Source organism: Oratosquilla oratoria, chromosome 44 (assembly GCF_046742065.1).
Source record: "Oratosquilla oratoria isolate Oo_2021 chromosome 44, ASM4674206v1, whole genome shotgun sequence".
Lineage (NCBI taxonomy): Eukaryota > Metazoa > Arthropoda > Malacostraca > Stomatopoda > Squillidae > Oratosquilla > Oratosquilla oratoria.
In genome coordinates, this window is record NC_134820.1 from 9219152 (window position 1) to 9243447 (window position 24296).

General features: G+C 36.4%; 1 protein-coding gene across 1 annotated transcript in view; it reads left to right on the plus strand.

The window, feature by feature from the left end:
- LOC143022235 (arylsulfatase L-like) overlaps positions 1-24252 on the plus strand; it is a gene marked incomplete at its 3' end in the record, with an annotated part of 45197 nt that extends 20945 nt beyond the window's left edge. The window contains 3 exon segments of the mRNA XM_076180357.1: positions 4810-4955; positions 7284-7445; positions 24149-24252. Coding sequence (XP_076036472.1) covers positions 4945-4955; positions 7284-7445; positions 24149-24252 — 277 coding nt within the window.
- Between the last annotated feature and the right edge of the window lie 44 nt (positions 24253-24296).

The following is a 24296-nucleotide window of genomic DNA, read 5'->3' on the forward strand; positions in this document are numbered from 1 at the left end:
ATATATATATATATATATATATATACACACTCCATTCCAATAAGAAATTACACTCGCTTTTTGCCGTGCAGCTCGATACGGTTGGTAGTCCTGCAGGCTCCCGCCAATTTTCACATTACATAAAAATAGTCTCGAGTAAGAATGATGGAAAACGAATACTTTCTGATAATGAATTAAGATTAATGATGAATAAGTTGGAAGGAGTAATAGGAGGGAAGGAGTTAGGAATTACATCACTCCCTCCCTCCCTCCCTCCCTCGCCCCACGAGCGCCATGACGCAAAATATTTATAAAAGTTCTTAATTTTAATTTCTGTGGTTTTATATGTGAAATCTGAATGTACCATCGTGTTCAGGAGTTGTTTATGTAGAAGAACACATGTTTTACCCTACACTTGTTATCATAATTGCTGTAAACATCGATTACACTGGGCAACAACAACAACAAAATTTGTCTGGTGTTTGAGATATTTTAGCGAATTCTTATGTGGTTTTGCCTGCTAAATTCAAAAATGAATTCAGTTTTTCCCTATCAGGTCTAGTTTTTTTACTCTTCTTATTTCCATTTTAGTTACGTTGGATGATAAAAATCCTCATAAAATCTTCTCGAACAGTATACGACAATTGATATTTGGTGGCTTTTGGAATTAAACAAGACTGTTTCCTTAACAAAGTATTTTATTCATACATGAGCAAAACATAGGAAGAAATAGCGAGGCCATTATACAGAAAAGAGCACAAATATAAAAATAAAATAAAAGCTTTATGGCAGAAAATTCAAGGAATAAATTTACGTTTCTTTGTGCGCCGTGAATGTTGAGCCGCTGGTGAATCTCGTTTTAAACACCAGCAGTAGTCTGCCATCATCACAGAGTCCCAACGTCCTTGGTACCGAGTTTCCATCTCCTTGATGTCCTGATGAAATCGTTCGCCTTGTTCATCGCTAACATCTCCGAGATTTTCAGGAAAACGATCAAGGTGACTGAAAAGAAAATGCATTTTGATGCTCATATTTGCACCAATTTCACCAAAAGTTGATATCAAGTTGGCAACAAGATCCTTATAGTTGTCACTTTTGTGGTTCCCAAGGAAATTTTGCACTACTTCAACAAATGCGCGCCATGCTGATGCTTCAGGTTCACTCATCGTTTTCATGAAGTTTGTGTCCTTCAAGAGCTTACGGATTTGTGGTCCATCAAAAATCCCTGCTTTCAGTTTTTCAATCGTCAGTTCTGGAAATACATAGCAGATATATTTGAAACACTCCCCATTTTTGTCAAGAACTTTGACGAACTGCTTGAGCAGTCTGAGTTTGATGTGCAAAGGGGGGAAAATGATCTTATCTCGCTCAACTAAAGGTTCTTTCAATATATTGACAGCTCTACATGGAACCATATTTGTTCGAGGCGGCCAGTCTTTCTTAACATAGTGGTTTACTCGGTCTCTGCTGTCCCACATGCAAAGAAAGCATGGGTATTTGGTATAACCAGATTGCTGTCCCATGAGAAAATTCACCATCTTCAAGTCAACACAGATGACCCATTTATGATCATGGTACCGTATCTTCTTTAAAACTAACTTAATTTCTTCATATTTTTCCGTAAGAGTTGTTGAGTGGGCAAGTGGGACAGAGCCATACAAATTCCCGTTGTGCAACAATACACTTTTTAAACTACGCTTAGAGCTGTCTATGAAAAGACGCCATTCATCTGGTTTATATTCCTCAATACCAAGTTTTTTTAAGAAGCCCACTAATATCTCTGCAATAAACCAACTCTCCCTCTTTTATAAAGAAAGAAAGGAACTCTTCATGCCGACTCCGATAAAAGGTTATACGGACACCATTCTCTTTTCTTTCAGTCGGGAAGCCAACAGTTCTGCTGAGTTTTTTGGGAGGTTCAAGTCACGAACTAGATCATTCAGCTCCTCCTGGGAGAAAACCTGAGGTAAAGTCGTACCTGAAAAGTCTTCGTCTCCAGTGTCATCTTCAGGTGATGAGATTTCTTCAGTTGAGGGCAAAGTTATCTGAGGCAAGACACTGAAGACAGGAATAGGAAGCTCTTCACTGTGTGGAACCGGTCTGATAGCTGAGGCAAGATTAGGATAGACAAGCGTTTGTCGGTTTTTCCTGTTAATACCCTTCGAATTTAGGGTACAAAAGTAACAGTCGTCTAGGTGATTTTTGGGCTCCCGCCACACCATTGGTACAGCGAATCTCATACTTTTCCTTGTCCTTTTAGTCCACTGTCGCATATGCTCTGTACATTGTTTGCAAATACTATGCGGTGCCCAGTATTTATCTTGGTCTCCCAGCTTGACCCCAAAATATGCCATATAAGCTCTTTCAACAAAGTCCGTGATGTTTTTCCGATTTTCAGGCAAAGTGTATTCTCCACAAACGTGACAAAACACATTTGGAGAATTTACGCAAAACCTTCTGGAAGACGACATCTTGCTCATTTTCTGTTGCTGAATTCACCACATCTCAAAAAATCTGGAAAAATAGAAAATTAGAATTAGATACGGCAAAGAAAATTAGAGTGGACGTACGCACATTGTGATTATACGAAAATTCAGTAACTTCAAAACTAGACCTGATTGGTCAAAATGAAGGTGATTTTTGGATTCAGGAGACCAATTCCCTATACGATTGACTTTTATTTCCTGAACACCAAAAACCTTGTAGACCAGTGTTATAAGTAAAGATGTGTATGAACCGATAATTCTTCCCTTTAATTCAACTCCATACAATTACTTAGTTTCTGACCCTATCGAGTTTTGATTTTTTTTATAGTTATAGAATAACTACTCTTTCTAATGATTGAAACCAAATTTTCTTATCTTGTGAACAAAATGGAGAAAGATTATATTTTCTGAAGGAGGTGAGGAATTTCCGTATTGTTAGTGCCTGTGCGGAGCAGGAGTCTGCAGGACTACCAGCTGTACCGAGCTGCACGGAAGAAATCGAGTGTAATTTCTTATTGGAATGGAGAATATATACATACACATATATATATATATATATATATGTATATATATATATATAAATATACATGTATATATATATACATATATATATATAATATACACATATGTATATATATATATATATATATATATATCATATATATATCAATGTAACTTAAAAAATAAAGTCTTTCCAGTTTTTCCCGTTTTTCAATCCGTGGTATTTTGGGGACATCGGGTGGGTGTAAGGTTGTCCAATAGGAAGAAGAAGAAGAAGAAGAAGAAGAAGAAGAAGAAGAAGAAGAAGAAGAAGAAGAAGAAGAAGAAGAAGAAGAAGAAGTCGGGGTCAGGTGGTATTCTTCCTCTTCTTCTTCTTCTTCTTCTTCTTCTTCTTCTTCTTCTTCTTCTTCTTCTTCTTCTTCTTCTTCTTCTTCGCGTTCTTCGCGTTCTTCTTCGCGTTCTTCTTTGCGTTCTTCTTCTTCTTCGCGTTCTTCTTCTTCTTCTTCGCGTTCTTCTTCTTCTTCGCGTTCTTCTTCGCGTTCTTTTTCTTCTTCGCGTTCTTCTTCTTCCTCCTCTTCTTCGCGTTCTTCTTCGTCTTCTTCTTCTTCTTCTTCTTCTTCTTCTTCGTCTTCGCGTTCTTCTTCTTCTTCGTCTTCTTCTTCTTCTTCTTCTTCTTCTTCTTCTTCTTCTTCTTCTTCTTCTTCTTCTTCTTCTTCTTCTTCTTCTTCTTCTTCTTCTCCTTCGGATCTAGAGGACTCGAGCGGATCTTTGAGACTCGAGTGGATCTAGAGGACTCGAGCGGATCTTTGGGACTCGAGCGGATCTAGAGAACTTGAGTAGATCTTTGGGACTCGAGCGGATCTTTGGGACTCGAGCGGATCTTGGGCGTAACTTAAAAAATAAAGTCTTTCCAGTTTTTCCCGTTTTTCAATCCGTGGTATTTTGGGGACATCGGGTGGGTGTAAGGTTGTCCAATAGGAAGAAGAAGAAGAAGAAGAAGAAGAAGAAGAAGAAGAAGAAGAAGAAGAAGAAGTCGGGGTCAGGTGGTATTCTTCCTCTTCTTCTTCTTCTTCTTCTTCTTCTTCTTCTTCTTCTTCTTCTTCTTCTTCTTCTTCTTCTTCGCGTTCTTCTTCTTCGCGTTCTTCTTCTTCTTCTTCTTCGCGTTCTTCTTCTTCTTCGCGTTCTTCTTCGCGTTCTTTTTCTTCTTCGCGTTCTTCTTCTTCCTCCTCTTCCTCGCGTTCTTCTTCGTCTTCGCGTTCTTCTTCTTCTTCTTCGTCTTCGCGTTCTTCTTCTTCTTCGTCTTCTTCTTCTTCTTCTTCTTCTTCTTCTTCTTCTTCTTCTTCTTCTTCTTCTTCTTCTTCTTCTTCTTCTTCTTCTTCTTCTTCTTCTTCTTCTTCTTCTTCTTCTCCTTCGGATCTAGAGGACTCGAGCGGATCTTTGAGACTCGAGTGGATCTAGAGGACTCGAGCGGATCTTTGGGACTCGAGCGGATCTAGAGGACTTGAGTAGATCTTTGGGACTCGAGCGGATCTTGAGGGCTCGAGCGGATCTTTGGGACTCGAGCGGATCTTGGGCGTAAGTCTAAATAAAAATATTTTTCTAAAAAACAAAAATGACGAAAATAAAAGAGGTGAATAATTTACAGTTGCTTATTTTATAGCCTTTGTTTGAAGGTGGGGCGTAGCCTTCCGCGAGCGAAGCGAGGTGCGCCGCAGGCCAAGCCCCCCGGCGCAGCCGGGCTGGCGAAGCCAGGGGCTTGTATATATATATATATATATATATATATATATATATATATATATATATACATATATAATTTATTTATTCATTTATCTATTTGCAGATCAGTGAGGCCCATTGGTGTGTTGCGGGGCCGTCGTGATTCACAGCCCTGAGAGCACAACAGGGAAGAGGATTTATTCCCTACCCATTTCCAATTTGCGCCTGGTGGGATTCGAACCAGGGACAGAATGACTGCATGTTTATCAGGTGAGATCACAAGCCATACGTTTATGGTGGATAATCGTGTGTGTGTGTGTGTGTGTGTGTGTGTGTGTGTGTGTGTGTGTGTGTGTGTGTGTGTGTGTGTGTGTGTGTGTGTGTATCTACCTAGTTGTATTTACCTAGTTGTATTTTGCGGGAAGGGGAGCTACGCTCATGGTGTCCCGGCTTTGTATTTCGCAGTGTCTAGTTTGCTTTTAAACTCATGAATGTTTTTTGCGCACACTATTTCCTTGTCCAGTTTGTTCCAAGTGTCTACCACTCTGTGGAAAAATGTTTTTCTTCAGATCTCTCCTGTAGCTATTTTTTTTTTTTTCTTTTCGTGTCCTCTTGTGCTTCTCCTGTCCCAGTTTAACAAGTCCTCTCTATCAAGTATTTCTGTACCTTTCATGATTCTGTAGATGGTCAGTAGGTCACCTCTCTCTCTTCTTTGCTCCAGAGTCGGTAAATCTAGTTTAGCCAATCTCTCCTCATATGACAAGTTTACGAGTGCAGATGCCATTTTTGTTGCTGCTCTCTGGATTCTTTCTATTTTCTTTATATTCATTTTGGTACTGGGTGACCACAGTATCGCCGTATATTTTAGTCTAGGCCTTATCATTGTGACCAATATTTTTTCAATCATTTCTTCGTCCAAATATGTAAATGCCACTTCTATTGATCTTAGCAAGTTGTAGGATTCTCCAACAATTTTGTTTATCTGTTTGTCATAGGACAAGTCGTTTGAGATAATTACACCCAAATCTTTTTCGGGTCTCTCCTTCTTTACTTTCTTGGTTCCAATTTTATATTGTCCTGATATTCTGTTTTTGCTTTTTCCAAACTCCATTATGCTACATTTCTTAATATTGAAGTCCACCTCCCATTTCTGACTCCAGTGCCATACTTTATTCAGGTCTTCCTGCAATGATTCGCAATCCTCGTCAGTGTGTGTGTGTGTGTGTGTGTGTGTGTGTGTGTGTGTGTGTGTGTGTGTGTGTGTGTGTGTGTGTGTGTGTGTGTGTGTGTGTGTGTGTGTGTGTGTGTGTGTGTGTGTGTGTGTGTGTGTGTGTGTGCTTAGTTGTATTTACTTAGTTATATCTTATAGGAAGGGGAGGCTCCTGGTGTCCCGTCTTTGTATCTCGCAGTATCTAGTTTCCTCTTAAATTTATGTATAGTTGCTGCACACACTATTGTTTTGTCCAATTTGTTCCAGACATCCTCCACTCTGTGTGGAAAGCTGTTCTTTTTCAGGTCCCTTCTATAACTGTCCTTTTTTTCGTGTCCTCTTGTATTTCTCCTATCCTAATTTAGCAAGTCTTCTCTATCAAGGACTTCCATGCCTCTTATGGTTCTATAGAAGGTCAATAGGTCACCTCTTTCTCTTCTTTGTTCCAGAGTCAGTAATTCCAGCTTTGACAATCTCTCCTCATATGACAGTTTTGAAAGTGTTTGGGCCATCTACGTAATTGCTCTTTGGATTCTTTCGATTTTCTTTATCTTTTTTTACTACTGGGTGTCCATAGTATTGCTGCATACTCCAGTCTTGGCCTTATCAGTGTATTTTCTTCACCACTTCTTCGTCCAAGTAGATAAAGGCCACCTTTATTGATCTTAGCAAGTTGTAGGTTTCCCCGACAAATTTATTCATCTAATTATCAGGATTCATGTCTTTTGTGATAATTACTCCCAGGTCTTTTTCAGAGCTCACTTTCTCTACTACGTTTGTACCGATTTTATATTGTCCTGATATTCTTTTTTTACTTTTTCCAAATTCCATTATGCTACATTTCTTTATGTTAAAGTCCACTTCCCACTTCTAACTTCATTCCCAGACCTTGTTCAGATCACTCTGTAGCGACTCACAGTCCGTTTCAATACTTACAGTACTTTCCTCGTCAGTTTTGCGTCATCTGCAAAGAAGTTCATGTAATATTCTACACCCTCATCCATGTCATTTACATAAATAGTAAACATTATCGGAGGCAATACTGATCCCTGTAGGACATCACTAATCATTTCTTCCCAAATAGAAATTTTATCTCCGAGCACTACTCTTATTTTCTTTCATGCAAGAAATCCTCCATCCATTTCAATAGTTTTCCTTGTATCACTCCTATGGTTTCCAGTTTTCTTAATTTTTTCTGTGGTACTTTATCAAAAGCTTTTTGTAAATCTAGGAAAGCACAATCAGTGTGTGTGTGTGTGTGTGTGTGTGTGTGTGTGTGTGTGTGTGTGTGTGTGTGTGTGTGTGTGTGTGTGTGTGTGTGTGTGTGTGTGTGTGTGTGTGTGTGTGCGCGCGCGTTTTTCACTATAACACGTGAACAATATCTTCAGCATGGGTTGCTCGAGAATTAGTCTGCTCCTGCTGGTGGCTGCCGTTAGCTGCTCCCCAATGCAACTGTATCCAAACATCTTAATCCTCGTCGCTGATGACTTGGGCATCGGAGACGTAGGCTGTTACGGGAACGATACCATTCGAACACCAAATATTGACAGGTAAGACAATTGTTGGAATTTTCTTGTTATTGCTCTAACCTGCGGCTTCCGCTACCATTACCCTCCTCTGTGAAAGTCAAACATTTTACTTTATTGAAAAACAGGTTATAGGAGCACCAAAACTAATTAAACATGTGTGTACTGTATGCACAGAAAAGGAGCAACACTCGTTGGAGTCCCGTCTACTATTCTCCAATTTATCATACCTAGCCTCATAGGCATATATATCATTGAAAACACAGACAGACACAGCACACCACAAGCACAACTCCTAGCCTGTATATTACAATTAAGCAAATATGAGGGGACGAAGAGGAAGGGTCACCATGTTAGCGGTGCATATTGTTGATTATCATTTTCTATTTATGTAATTCCGTCTTCTGACGTGAGTTTATTTCGGGATACGTTGTGTCCATCAGGAAGAAGTGACGGGGTGGGGGTTTATAAATCTATTCTGAGTCAGCGGTTCAGTTGATTATGTTTTGTGTTTTTTTTTCCCAGACGTGTGGTTATTACACGCTGTGTGGTGCTTACCAACTTTAGGTTATTGGCTGTATTGCGGTGCATCCTGGCATGTGGACTTTTTGTCCATCTTGGTAGGTCACTCATCTATATTTCTTATATTTTTCTTATTTACTTTCTTTGGGTTCGTTTTATTGTTGTATATTTGTATGTTACAGTTTTTTAGCTTTGATCTTTCGCATTACGGGCGACGGTAGCTAAATCGTATTGGAACTTCGCATTATTGTTAGGCAGGTTTACATGTTTTAGTGTAAGATTTCATTTGCCATTCTATTTCTGATACTAGTATTGATGTGTGAATTATGTAATATGGGGTCCCTTTGGAGCTATTTTCAGGTTATTCTATGATCAATCTTTGTATTGTTAAACTTGTATTTTTCTGGAATGTAACGGTCACCGGGGTTACCTAACCCAATGTACGAGGGAGACCCCCTTTTATAAAGATTTCCTTTTGCTACCACTGTATTACCCTGAAGACGAATTCCGGACAGGTTTCGAAACGTAGGAATAAACTTCATACGACGAGTCCAGTGTGTACTTTCTTCCGAAACACACACACACACACACACACACACACACACACACACACACACACACACACACACACACACACACACACACACACACACACACACACACACACACACACACACACACACACACACACACACACACACACACACACACACACACACACACCACATACACACACACACACACACACACACACATACACACACACACACACACACACACACACACACACACATACACACACACACACACGTGTATATATATATATATATATGTGTGTGTGTGTGTGTGTGTGTGTGTGTGTGTGTGTGTGTGTGTGTGTGTGTGTGTGTGTGTGTGTGTGTGTGTGTGTGTGTGTGTGTGTGTGTGTATTTACCACTACCAATATAGACCAATTACTAGTATAATTCGTGAACATCAACTCCGGCTATATGGGCATGTGGCACGTTTCCCTGGTGATGATCTCATTCACAGGGTTGTCTCCACAAGAGACAACCCTCGGTGGAGGAGACGAAGGTGACGCCCACAGAATTCATGGCTGGGACAAGTTGATCAAGCCCGTCGAAAGTTGTTTGGAGTAGGAAGTATGGCTGCATGGGAGCTTACCCGGTGAAACCGTGGGGACTGGCGCCGGCGTGTGAGTGAGGCAACGCATTCCCTGGCGTATGCCCCCAATTGATATTGATACACATATGTGTATATATATATATATATATATATATATATATATATATATATATATATATATATATATATATATATATACATATATATATATATATGTATATGTATGTATATGTATACATATATATATATATATACATATATATATATAAATGTGTGTGTGTGTGTGTGTGTGTGTGTGTGTGTGTGTGTGTGTGTGTGTGTGTGTGTGTGTGTGTGTGTGTGTGTGTGTGTGTGTGTGTGTGTGTGTGTGTATGTGTATGTATACATCAATCAATCAATCAGCCATCCTGAGTCCTCTGCTGAATAAATACATATTTCATAGCATTCTGTGACTCACACGACTGTGCTAGACTGCCACGTCACTCCTGCAATCTTCTCCACATCATCTCTCCACCTTCTGTCTGGTCTCCATCTTCCACGCTTACCATCTCGCAGCATCCACTCACTAACACACTTGCTCCGTCGCTCATCAGTCGTTCGAGCTAACCGACCTGCCCAGTTTCACTTTCTCTCTTTTACCGCCTCCACAACATCTTTCACTCTAGTCTGCTCTCTCACCCAACTTACTCTCTTTCGGTCTCTCAGCGTTATTCCCACCATTGATATCTCCATTTTCCTCTGTGCATTCCTTAGTTTTGTCTCCATTTCATTCGTCAGTTTCCATGTCTCACACCCATAAACAAACATAATACTATTATGCTAACCAAACATTTTCCAGCTAATTGTAATATCATTTCTATTTCATTATCATGATCTTTAGTCACTTTCACCATCTGGCCTGAATGATCATATTCTTCAACTTCTTCAAGACTTCCACCATCGATTATGATCTCTTTACTTTGAATTTTCGCGTTAAACATTATTCTGGTTTTACTCTAACTCATTTTCAAACCTACTTTGAAACTGTCCTTGATCAGATCACTCAGCATATCATGCAAATCTTCTTTTCTTCCTGAAATAAAGATTAAGTCATCCGCAAATCTTAGGTGGTTAAAATATTCGCCCTTAATCTTCATACCTTTCCCTTCACAACTCAACCTTCTGAAAATCTCTTCTGTATCTCCTTGTCGTACTCCTTTCTTGATCTTCATCTTTTCTGTATCTTTATGTAGTCGAATCACAGCGAGTTTAGTATTGCTATATAATCTACCGAATCAAAGACCTATTCGTAATCTACAAAAACTGAACAAAGAGGTTTATTGCATTCTGTCGTTTTCTCGATTAGTTGATTCATCGCCTGCAAATGGTCTAGAGTTGAATATCCGGTTCTAAAGCCCGCCTGTCATCTTGGTTTACAAAGGATTACAAAGGCGGAGCATGCCGACAGGAGACCTTTTGGATGCGAGAGAAAAAAAATCATAATAATAAAGAATATAAATAAAAACTATAATAATGTAAATAACAAATAAAATACATAAATAAATGCAAAGGTATAGTTAGATAATAAACAAACAGGCAAATAACAAACAATAATGAATTGACACATGACCAATAATAAATGAAAATCAAAACAGACAAATGATAACAAAACAAAAACAAATAATATAAGATAAATTATAATCATTACAGCATCTTACTTAGGTGTTTATCTAAATAATTCTTAAAGCTTCGAACTGAACTACATTGCACTACCTGTGCAGGAAGTATATTCCATTCATTAACTACACGGTTGGCAAAGTTGTTTCTACCTACTTCCAAATTTAATCTATTTCCGGACAGTTTGAGACCATTGTTTTTTGTCTGATTCTCATTCAATGTGAAAATTCTGTAATTTTTTATGTCAATTCCCTTTAGAATTTTAAAGACCTGTATCAAGTCACCTCTGAGTCTACGCTTTTTTAGGAAAAACAGATTCATATGTTTTAGTCGATTTTCGTATGTTTTATTTTTGATATTTGGAATCAGTTTTGTGGCTGGCCGTTGTACTTTTTCCAGTCTGTCAATGTCTTTAATGAGATTCGGTGACCATATGGAAACAGCATATTCCAAATGTGGACGAACTAGCTTGTTAATGAGTGATGGACTTTTGAAATCAAAAGATCGCGCAATCAGTCCCAGAATCTTATTTGCTTTCTCAGAGGCTGAAATACACTGTTTGGATGATTTGAGATCGTTACTGATAATTACGCCGAGATCTTTTTCACTATCCACTTTTGTTAACGAATTTTCAAATAACTTGTAATCGTACTTACTGTTATTTCTACCTATGTGTATTACCTTACATTTACTTGTGTTAAATTTCATTAGCCACTTTTCAGACCATTGCTGTAATTCATCTAAATCTTCTTGAATATCTAATTGATTTAAGTGATCATTTGCCATTCCGCACAGTTTTGTATCATCGCCAAATTTGGAAGCAGTAGATTTTAGTCCATGGTCTATATCATTTATATATACTATGAATATAAGTGGCCCAAGAACGGAACCCTGAGGAACTCCACTTGTGACATTTTTCCATCTAGAAGTTTTTTCCATTTAAAACAACTCTCTGTTTTCGATCATTCAACCAATTACTAGTCCAACTTAATAGGCTAACACTTATTCCGTGCGAAGCTAATTTAGTAAGTAGTCTTTCGTGTGGGACGGTATCAAAAGCTTTTGCAAAGTCTAGATATATTAAATCTATATTGTTTCGTTTGTCATAATTGGAGATAACTGTGTTGTAGAATTCGAGTAAGTTAGTCACGCAAGAACGTTTCCGTCTGAAACCATGCTAGCTATCATTTATCAAACGGTTACTTTCTAAATGATGTTCGATAGCATCTCTGACGATAGTTTCCATTATTTTTCCTGAGATTGAAGTCAAACTTATAGGCCTATAGTTATTTGGTTTCTTTTTGTCACCTTTTTTTAATATGGGAGTAACGTTAGCTAGCTTCCATTCTCTTGGGACATCTCCGGATATGATGGATTTCTTGAAAATTTCTAATGGAACAACAATCTCATTTTTCATTTCCTTTAAGATTCTTGGATGCCAACCGTCAGGCCCTGGTGTTTTATTAACTTTGAGTTTATCTATACACCTTTTATTTTTTTCTTTTGTTATATTTACCGTAGTGAATAACTTTACCCTAGACTTTTCACAGGTTTCAGTTTGGAGTTCACTTTGAGGTGTTTCGTTTACGAATACTGAGCTAAAATAATTGTTTAAGATATTACACATTCCTTCATTTAAATATTCAAGTTGACCGTCAGCAGATAATAGTGGACCAATGTGATTCCTAACAACCTTTTTATCTCTAATGTAACTATAGAATTCTTTGGGATTCTCTTTGGATTTATCAGCGATGTTCATTTCGTTTTTTTTTTTTTTCAAATCTCTCTGTATTGATACATAACTTTCATAGTCATTAGATGCACCCGAGCACTTATATTTCTTATAAGCCTGTCTCTTTTTAGCAATACTTTTTCAGTTTCTTTGTCGAGCCACTTTGGGCGAGCCTGATTTGGGGGACGTCTGTCCTTAAAAGGTGCAAGTATGAATCATCTTAGTGAGCGTATTTTGACATATTTCCCACATCTGATCTACAGGTCTTTCGCTTAATTTTGCCTCCCAATCTGTAATCTGAAGCTCCTGACGTAGTCCTATGAACTGAGCTTTACTGAAATCGGGTATTTTACAAACACAAGCATCTATTCTAAAAGTTTTTAGGAGTTTGAACCTAAGTTGTGATCGCTATTTGCAACTTAGTCTATTTGTAAGGATCTTGGAGAATACTTTATATACATTTGACAGCAAGCTTATTGGTCAGTAGATAATAAGGTCTTTCTGATCTCCTTTTTAGTGAAGCAAAAACATTATAGTAATGCACCAGGGTTTAGGAATGCTTTCTTGACTTAGCACTGGGTGTAAAACTGAGCTAATCAACAATGAACTTCTTTCCCTGCATCTTTCAGAAAATCTATCGATGTACCATATCCCCAGATGCTTTTCCTCGTTTCATATTTTTAAAAGCAATCTCTACTCCTTCCTTTGTAACTTTTGGTACACTACTAAAATCTGCAGATGAATTTATTGACTTAACTACGGTCCTTGACGAGTAAAGCTCTTGATAAAATACTTCTATTCGTTTTATCATTCTGTCTCAGCACTTACTGGTCTCTCCATTTCTATCTTTCAAACATAATTTTCTCTTACTAAAGCATGTCTGCACCTAATCCATTTAATTTTTTTTTTTTTTTTACCTTTCCGAATAGTTTCCTTTGTTTCATCCATGTTTCTCCCTCTTTTTCTCTGAATCCTGTCTTTTCATGATAAGCTTCTTTGTATATACGAGTATATATATACATATATATATATATATGTATATATATATGTATATATATATATATATATATATATATATATATATATGTGTGTGTGTGTGTGTGCGTGTGTGTGTGTGTGTTGTGTGTGTGTGTGTGTGTGTGTGTGTGTGTGTGTGTGTGTGTGTGTGTGTGTGTGTGTGTGTGTGTGTGTGTGTGTGTGTATATTATATATATAATATACATACATACATATATATATATATATATATATATATATATACAGTATATACAATATATATATATATATATATATATATGTGTGTGTGTGTGTGTGTGTGTGTGTGTGTGTGTGTGTGTGTGTGTGTGTGTGTGTGTGTGTGTGTGTGTGTGTGTGTGTGTGTGTGTGTGTGTATGTATCTATATACAATATATATATATATATATATACATATATATATATGTATGTATATATATGTATATATATATATTGCATGTGTTGTCAAAGTCAACAGCTGAGATAGCATTATTCTGTTTATAGAATTTCTTTTCTATGTTACGCACCAATGTGCGGTCGTCTGGATGCAGATTTCTGAGAAGAGTACTGAAGTCCATGTTATTTTCCTCTAGACGTCGTTCGGCCTTAACTGGCCCTCTTTGCTAACAATTTGACCAGTCAACACCTCCTGAAGATGGCCAGTTAAGGCCGAAAGGAAAATACCATGGACTTCATTACTCTTCTCAGAAATCTGCATCCAGACAACCGCACATTAGTGCGTAACATAGAAAAGAAATTCTATAAACAGAATAATGCTATCTCAGCTGTTGACTTTAACAACGCATGCATTATTAATGGCCTACTTCATATATATATATATATATATATATATATATATATATATATATATATATATATACATATATATATACATACACACTGAATGGTTCCCAGTGATCAATTAATATATTTTTCAACCACAAGACACTTTTAATTCTATGCCATCGCAATCGAGACTGAGAGTCGCTCGAAGGAGGCATCCTTCAAGCGTTCTCTCACTCTCGATTGCGATGGCATGGAATTAATTAAGAGTGATTTGTGGTTGAAAAAAAAATATATATATATATATATACATATATATATATATATATATATATATATATATATATATATATATATATATACATACATATATATATATATATGCGTAAGTAACCACTAGGAAAAGTAAACTAACGAAGCAGAGCGCTTTCGTATAATTACATCTTCAGTGCAGATACAAAGAAGGAATTATAAGATGAAGAAACAAGGTACAGAATATATGGCATAGTGAAGAGGGCATTCGGAGAGGTAGTGGAAGAAGTACACGTGACGGACGTTTGGGCCGTCCTGGTAGCCAACAAGTATGGGACGTTTGGGCCGTCCTGGTAACCAACAAGTATGGGACAACTGCTCATAATTTATATTACAATTTAAATGATTTTGAAATTTCATGAGAAATATAACTATCTAATTTGTACAAACCTTGATGGAGAATAACATTTATTCCCTTACTAGATCTGATCAAATTGCATTCAATTAAATTTCTTTCTGTTATGTTGTTGTTGTATGTGATGACTGGGTGGTTAAATGGTTCATGTGTTTGAATATGCCGCTAGATTGGTTTCCCTCTCTAACGTATTTCTTGTGTTGATTAATTCGTGTTTTGAGTGTTTTAGCAGTCTGACCAACATAAAACTGATTACATGATTTACAAGGTATTTTGTACACACACCCTTTATTACTATTGACAGAATTATTTATGAGCAATCGTCTTACAGTGTTCTTATTATTGAAAACTACATTAATATTAAATTTACGTAATATATTTGGAATATTTTGCAGGTTCTCTTGGTACGGTAAAATTAGCAAGTTATCCATATTGAAAGTTTGAGTTGACCTAAGGTTATAAAATGTCCTTTTAGCACGATTGTAAGCTTTGTCAAGAACATGTGTGGGGTATTGTAGCTTAGTACCAATGTCGTAAATACATCTTATTTCATCATCGATGTACTCTGGGCTGCAAATGCGTAGGGCCCTGAGGTACATCGACGAAAAAACAGATATCTTTACGCCATCAGGGTGTGAGGAATAATAGTGTATATATGAACAAACATTGGTTGGTTTGCGATATACACTAAACTTCAACTCACTTTCACGGCGGTAGATATTACAATCAAGGAAAGGCCAAAACACCTTCTTTCTCTATCTCCACCGTGAACTTAATGGAACTGACCAAATTATTAAGCTTACATAAAAAATCATTTACATTATCTTGAATGGGCCACAGACATAGGATGTCATCAATGTACCGCATCCATGTAATGTTGGGGGGAATGATCTTACTTAGAATTTTGGTTTCAAAAAACTCCATATATAAATTACTCAATACGGGGGAGAGAGGATTACCCATGCTCATTCCAAATTTCTGAGAATAGAATTTATCATTAAATTGGAATTTGCAATCTTTAACACACAATTTGATCAGTTCAATCAAGGTGCCTGAAGGTAATGGTAAATCGTGCTTATTTAACTCTTCTTTAAGATAGATTAAAAGGTCATCCAAAGGAACTTTCGTAAACAAACTAACAATATCATAACTTACCAATTTAAATTCATAATCTGGTTTTACCTCACTTAGTTTGTTAATGAGGTCCAAACTGTTCTTAACATGTGAAGTGGAAATAGTTCCAACTAGTGGACTAAGAATTGTTACCAACCATTTCGAAAGTTTGTATGAAGCTGAACCTATTGAAGAAACGATTGGTTTTACCAAATAACCCGGTAAGACCAATCGTTAAGACTCAAACTTTCAATATGGATAACTTGCTAATTTTACCGTACCAAGAGAACCTGCAAAATATTCCAAATATATTACGTAAATTTAACATTAATGTAGTTTTCAATAATAAGAACACTGTAAGACAACTGCTCATAAATAATTCTGTCAATAGTAATAAAGGGTGTGTGTACAAAATACCTTGCAAATCATGTAATTAGTTTTATGTTGGTCAGACTGCTAAAACACTCACAACACGAATCAATCAACACAAGAAATACGTTAGAGAGGGAAACCAATCTAGCGGTATATTCAACCACATGAACCATTTTAACCACCCAGTTGACTGGGATAACGCTAAAGTCATCACATACAACAACAACATAACAGAAAGAAATTTAATTGAATGCAGTTTGATCAAATCTAGTAAGGGGATAAATGTTAATCTTCATCAAGGTTTGTACAAATTAGATAGTTTTATTTCTCATGAAATTTCAAAATTGTTTGAATTGTAATATAAATTATGAGCAGTTGTCCCATACTTGTTGGTTACCATCCTTGTCTGAATCCAAATTGCCTTGGATTTAACACTTTGTTTTTTTCTAAATATTTTACCCATCTACTTTTGATAATTCTTTCACAAATTTTTGCTATTGTACTTGTTAGAGAGACTGGTCTATAGTTGGTAGGTTCTTCTTTATTTCCTCCTTTATATATAGGTACTATATTTGCTTTTTTCCAATCTTCTGGAACTTTTCCTTATTTCAAGGAACTATTTATTATGCTATGTATTTTGTCTGCCAGTTGATTCCTGCATTCTTTCAGTATCCAGTTTGCTATTTCATCTGGTCCATGCGATTTTCTGACATCAAGATTACTCAAGTGTGTTAATATTTCATTCTTTGTTACTTCTATTTCTTCCATAGGGGGGACTTTCTCTTTCCATTCGTTCTCTTCAGGTTGTATGTTCTCCCTTGTAAACACTGATTTAAAATGTTTGTTCATAATTTCCGCCATTTCCATTTCCTCGGTGTATTCAACTCCCTCTTGTCTTAATTTCTCCAAGTCTTGTTTGTTTTTCAGTTTATTGTTTACAAATCTGTAGAATAGTTTTGGTTGATCTTTACACTTTTCTATGATATCTTTTTCATATTTTCTCTTTTCCTCTCTGCACGTTTGTACATATTCATTTCTATAACAGGTATATATTTTCCATTTTTCAGGTCTTCTGTCTTTTTTCCATCTGGTCCAGGCTTTGTCTCTTTTGTCTTTTAACTCCCTACAACTTTTGTTGTACCAGCATTTTACATATTCTTTTTCTTGTTTTTGTCTTGGGACATACTTTTCCACTCCTTTTTTTGTAAAAAAAAATCAAAATATTCCATTTCTCTTCTACTGTTGTTCCTTCTTTGTATATTTCTTCCCAGTTTTCTTGTTGAAAGAATTCTCTTATTTTATCAAAGTTTGTTTTTTCATACATTATTATTCCTTTTCTATATTGTTAATTTCTTTTCATATATTTTTCTTCATTAAGTTCCAGTTCAATCAATATGTGGTCACTTTTACTTATTGGTGTTTTATATGCAATCGTGTCCACTATTCTAGGTTCAGATGTAATTATTAGGTCTAGTCTCGATGGCTCTTCTTCATTTCTATACCTGTATCCATTGTGTCATTGTATGGTCAGTAACCATCTCAAGTAGAGCGTTTCCCCATGAGCCGTCTCCACCCTTTACTGTCATTTCTTCCCAGCAGATTTCTTTGCAATTAAAGTCGCCCATCATAACTATTTTTCCTCCCTCTTCCATTATCTTGTTTAATGTTATCTTTGTGTCCTCTAACATACTTTTATGTTCACTCTCTTCCCATGAGGCTGTTTTCGGGGGCACATAATTTATCACAAACTTTCTGCTCTTCTTATCTCTGTCTTCTACTTCCATCATTATCCTCTCTACTGTATTCTTTCCATATGTGACACAATTCACATTTATATCCTTCTTAGTCAGGAACATAACTCCACCCCCTTCCTTTTTCACTCTCTTTTCTAATCCAATAATTATATGCATCATGTCCTACACTGTTGGGTGGTAGTGGACCTTTTAATTTTGTTTCTACAATTCCCATTATGTCTGGTTCTTTTTCCTTCAAATAATCATTCAGCTCATTCAATCCTGTTATTAATCCATCTATATTTGTGTAAGACACTCTTAGTTTTCTGCCACTTCCATTGTGTTCTCTGTTTCCCTTTTGTTTTTCTCTTGTATGTCGACTTTCTTTAGTTTCATATTGACTACTCTCCAATAGAATCTCTCTTTTTTCTGACTCCGTTCTTATCTCGTTTTTTTCCTTAGCTTCAAGTCTTTTCTGTTTTTCTTCCTCTCTTTCCTCTTTATTCATTTCCCTTTTTATCCATACCTTTTTATATTGTTCACTTGTTGCTAGTTTCCCTGTTTTGGATAAGATATTTTCAGCCGTAGTTTGTGACCTGAATTTAATCTTAATTGGTCTAGTCTTGTCTGTACTATATTTTCCGAGCCTGAATTTCTCTTCGATTTGTTTCATTATTTCTGGTTCATCTTCCTGAACTAATTCTAGTAAATTTCTTACTTTTTCATTTTCCTCTTTGATTCTTGTGGTTCTATCTGGGTTATGTTTCTCTTCCATTCCTAATATAATTATACATTTCTTTCTGTCTGCTAAGTCTCTTACTATATTCTCCTTCTGTCTCATCACTTTAATAACTGAGTTTTCAGTTTGTTCATTCATTTGCTGTCTGATTATGTCAGTGAATGCAACTTTGCTATTTTCTTGGATTTTTTTCCAATCCTCCTTGTTCTCCTTATTATTCTCCTTTAAGACTTTATTCTCTTCTTTTAACTTTCTTTTAACTGTTTTTTTAATTCTTCAATTTCCTTAGTTAAGTTTTTGTTCGCCTTCTCTAGTTCTTCCAATTTTTCAACCCTCTGTACAATGTTGTTAACATGACCGAACCTACGCTCCAAGCCCTCGATCATCTTATCGACCTTCTCTTCTAGTCTTGTCAGTCGGGGGGGGGTTTGTGTCCCCCCCACCCTCTTTAAATCCCTGGAAAATATTCTCATCACTTTCTACTGTATTGCTCCTATCTATACTTCTAATCTTTACATTTTTATTAGACATTTCATCGTCACTCAGCTGGTCGGGGGGCCGTTTGTTTACCTTTCGCCTGTCTGCCTGGGCCAAGTCCTCTCCTTCCTCATTTCCTTCCATTTTCCTCAGCAATCCCTCCCCTTCTCCTCTTTCCCTACTTTCCCACTACCCCACGAGCAATTTCCCCCCACCCTGTAAATACAATAGGCACTTCTCTTTGCGTTGGGATCCACGAAACTTCAATTTTCTTCAGAACGTCTTCTAAGCCGTCCGTTCGTTGAAGTGTGTGTGTGTGTGTGTGTGTGTGTGTGTGTGTGTGTGTGTGTGTGTGTGTGTGTGTGTGTGTGTGTGTGTGTGTGTATTAATTTGGTCTTTGGATCACGTGTTGGACTCGTGATCGACAGCTATTTCCATCCTGGAAGAGAGCTCAGAGCTCGTAGGTCTATGACCTTACAAACACACACACCCCCAACTCCCCGCCCACGAGAGTCAGAGTAACGACCCGAAGCGCAGCGGTGCCGAAATAATTTCGGCCCTGGGCAGGATTCGAACCAAGTACTACGGGCACCACCATGCTAGTAGTTCAGCGCTCTACCAACTGCGCCACCGAGTGTGTGTGTTTGTGTGTGTGTGTGTGTGTGTGTGTGTGTGTGTGTGTGTGTGTGTGTGTGTGTGTGTGTGTGTGTGTGTGTGTGTGTGTGTGTGTGTGTGTGTGTGTGTGTGTGTATATATGGATACATTTATGTATGTACATATATATATATATATATACAAAGTAGACCACTTGGAAAAAGAAACTTTTTCCAAGTGGTCTACTTTGCATAAGTAAACACACGTACCCGTGTTCTTATTAGCATATATATATATATATATAGATATATATATATATATAGATATATGTACATATATGCATATACATATATATATATATATATACAGTTATATGTATATAAATATATATATATATATATATATATATATATATATATATATATAAATGTATATGTCTGTGTATATTTATATATATGCATACTTATATATATATATATATATATATATATATATATATATATATATATGTATGTATATCAAGGACTACTATTACACAGGACGTGCGCACCCAGATCCCTGGGTCCGCTAGCGGAGGCCATTGCTTTCTTTGTAACTTAACATTTTATGCTGGATAAATATATCAAAACTAGAAACCATTGTATATAGGACAAATATATCAACTATTGACTTATTCAATGCAGTATAAGTTAATATAAACTTTTATAGTCAAATAAGAAACTATTTTTAAGGCACTGTTATGCTTTGAAATGCCAATTTTAGCCGGACTTAACAGGTATTATTGTATGAGGTTAGTGGACACCAGGGTTGGCGATTTTTTATCTTTTTAAAAATATAGAAAATATATATTTTTATTTAAATCAGATTTATTTGATTTAACTAGATTTCTTTTAAATATTGTGGGATTGCTATCTGATATGCGATCTGATTGCTAAGGGATATTTTTAGCATATCAATATAAAGAGCAGTGTTATATAGACTTGCCACAAGTATACAAGGAACGGTATATCACTGTGCAGCCCACAAGTTTCAACAAGATTCTTGTTGAAACTTGTTCTAGGTAAGCAGCTTCTCACTGAGTCAGTTGCTGCTTTGGAATCAACCAGGAAGGATGTCTTCTGGACCTGGCAGAGGGGTTCCTTCAGGCAGAAAAAAATTATCCTGTCTGGAATTATTTTGAAAAACTACCAACAACTTCTGGCAAAGGGTACCGAGCTAAATACAAAGACTGCAGCCAGGAACTACAGAGCATTGTGTCAAGATTAAAATCTCAGAGATAAATGCCAAGGTCAGCCACAGCATACAGAAGAAGAAATTGATGACCCAGGTAAATAATTTCACTTATATTGTGTGCATTTCTCCCTTTTCATACGCAACTATATAAATTTGGTGAACAATGGAGAGCATGTGTAATAAAAATGTGAAGGCCTAAAGAGATGATACTTCAACTCCATTACTTCTAAATTTGGGTAATGACTATATCACTATAATATATTGTGTCCACTCAACTTTGGGGCCTAGATGATTGTTATTCATTTCATTCAACATTGTGTAATATATTTCATAGGTTCCATTGGAATTCAGCCCACATGGGATTCAGCTCAAAGGGATTTAGCCTAACCTAACCCAACTAACCCATTATTTTAGTGAATTTAAAAGTGAACTGAATCCTGTGTGGACTGAATTCCAAGCCCACCTATTTCATATCCTGTTAATTATTTCCAAATAATTTAGCGGCTTGTGTGCATATGATCATTATCTAAGAAAATAACTACTGTACTCAAAAGGAGCCTAAATCACACTGTATTCATTTATTTATTTATTCATTTATAAATTATGCTATATGCTAAAATTTTCTGTTTCCATTTCAGAATCTGTATCAACAGCTTCAATCCCTTCATCATCGGCTCCACTTGAATTATCTGCAAACCTGACTCCACCATTAAAAAGGTCACTATCAGACTCCTCCACAGGCGCCACTTCTGCTAAATCACTTTCATCTAAAAGAAAGTCATCAACATCTCTGGACAGAGTTATCATAAAAACTTCAGCCTCTCAAAAGGAAAATATCGACAAAGAAGTTGCAAGAATGATATTTGCTACAAACTCACCATTTCGTCTTGTTCAGCATCCTCAGTTTCTCAAGATAGTTCAGAACCTGAGGCCAGGTTATATTCCTCCATCCAGAAAAGATATTGCTGATAAGTATTTGGGTCTTGTGTATGAAAAGGAATATAAAAAGTGTGCAGATGACTTAAATAATGAAACTGTATGTCTTTCAATTGATGGGTGATCTAACATCTATAATGAGCCCATAATATGTGTCACTCTAACAACATCCACTGGTCAGATTTATTTAGTTGACACAATAGACACATCAAGGAAACCTCACACTGCTGAATATCTTCTACAACTTGTACAAAATTCGATCAAGAAGGCTGAACAAGCTTTTGGTTGTCACATTGGAAGTGTTGTGACAGACAATGCAGCAAATGTCACCAAGATGAGAAAACTCTTGGAGGAATCGAGTGAACCTGAGCATACCGTCCTCACATACGGCTTATACCGTTCCTTGTATACTTATGGCAAGTCTATATAACACTACTCCTTATATTGATATGCTAAAAATATCCTTTAGCTATCAGATCGCATATCAGATAGTAATCCCACAATATTTAAAATCTATAAAAGAAATCTATTTAAATCAAATAAATCTGATGTAAATAAAAAAAAAACAATTTTTTTGTTTTTTAAAAAGATAAAAAAAAATCGCCAACCCAGGTGTCCACTAACCTCATACAATAATACCTGTTAAGTCCGGCTAAAATTGGCATTCCAAAGCATAGCAGTGCCTTAAAAATAGTTTCTTATTTGACTATAAAAGTTTATATTAACTTATACTACATTGAATAAGTCAATAGTTGATATATTTGTCCTACATACAATGTTAGGTTTCTAGTTTTGATATATTTGTCCAATACAAAATGTTAGGTTACAAAGAAAGCAATGGCCTCCGCTAGCGGACCCAGGGATCAGTGTGCGCACGTCCTGTGTAATAGTAGTCCTTTATATCTATGTATATATATATATATATATATATATATATATGTATGTGCATATATATATATATATATATATATATATATATATATATGTTCGATTGAAGACCAGAGCTAATTCAATATCCACTATCTTCTTAGTGATTTTCTCAATTTTTCTAATCGTGGATAGATAGTGGATATTGAATTAGCTCTGGTCTTCAATCGAACATGTCTACAAGAAAACTTACTGCCCATTTATACTAATATATATATATATATATATATATATATATATGTATATATATATATATATATATATATATATATATATATCGATAACTTTTATGACAGTTGCATGCGGGGCTCGAACCCGCTGTACTCGGCTATCCGTAAATTACCTGTACGGCGCCCTAGACCACTACACCACAGAGACTATAAAATCCTTGAAACCTGGAATCGAACTGATTCCCGAGGGAAGGAAGATCACTTATTACGGCGATCCGAATTCCTGTATTACTCAAGGACCAGCCCACCAGTGGTGTGGGGTAAGGACCGGGACGAACCCCTTTCACATCAAACCGATAATAATATATCGGTTTGATGTCGCTGCCATTAGCGTATTTCAAGGCTTTTTCCCCCTTACAAGGGGGGTAGCCAAAAAGAAAAAGGCATAAAATCATTCCCACCCATTCCATCCCTGAATACACTCCACACCCGTCCACCCTCCCTCTTAATAATGATAATAATAATAATAATAATAGTAATGATAATAATAATGATAATAATAATAATAATAATAATAATAATAATAATAATAATAATAATAATAATGATAATAATAATAATAATAATAGTAATGATAATAATAATAATAATAATAATAATAATAATAATAATAATAATAATAATAATAATAGTAGTAGTAGTAGTAGTAGTAGTAGTAGTAGTAGTAGTAACCATAGTAATAATAACAATGATAATAATAATGACAATGATAATGGCAAAAAGGAGTGGAAAGGTGTGTGTGACAAAAGACCTCTTTTCTTCGATCGTTTTCTTTGGGCTCGAGGGTTTCCCTCATCAAATTATACAGGGCGTCATCGGCAGTGGAAGGTCGGTTTAAACTTATCTTCCCAACTCTTATTATCTCCTTTTCCAGGTTGGCTTCGGAAGGTGTACGACTGAACCACAACTTGGCAGCCGCGTCGTTGTGCACCCCAAGTCGCGCTGCACTCCTGACCGCACGATACCCAGCTCGATTCGGTGGGTTCCGCACAAATTATATTTCAGTTCCTTAGATACTCGCA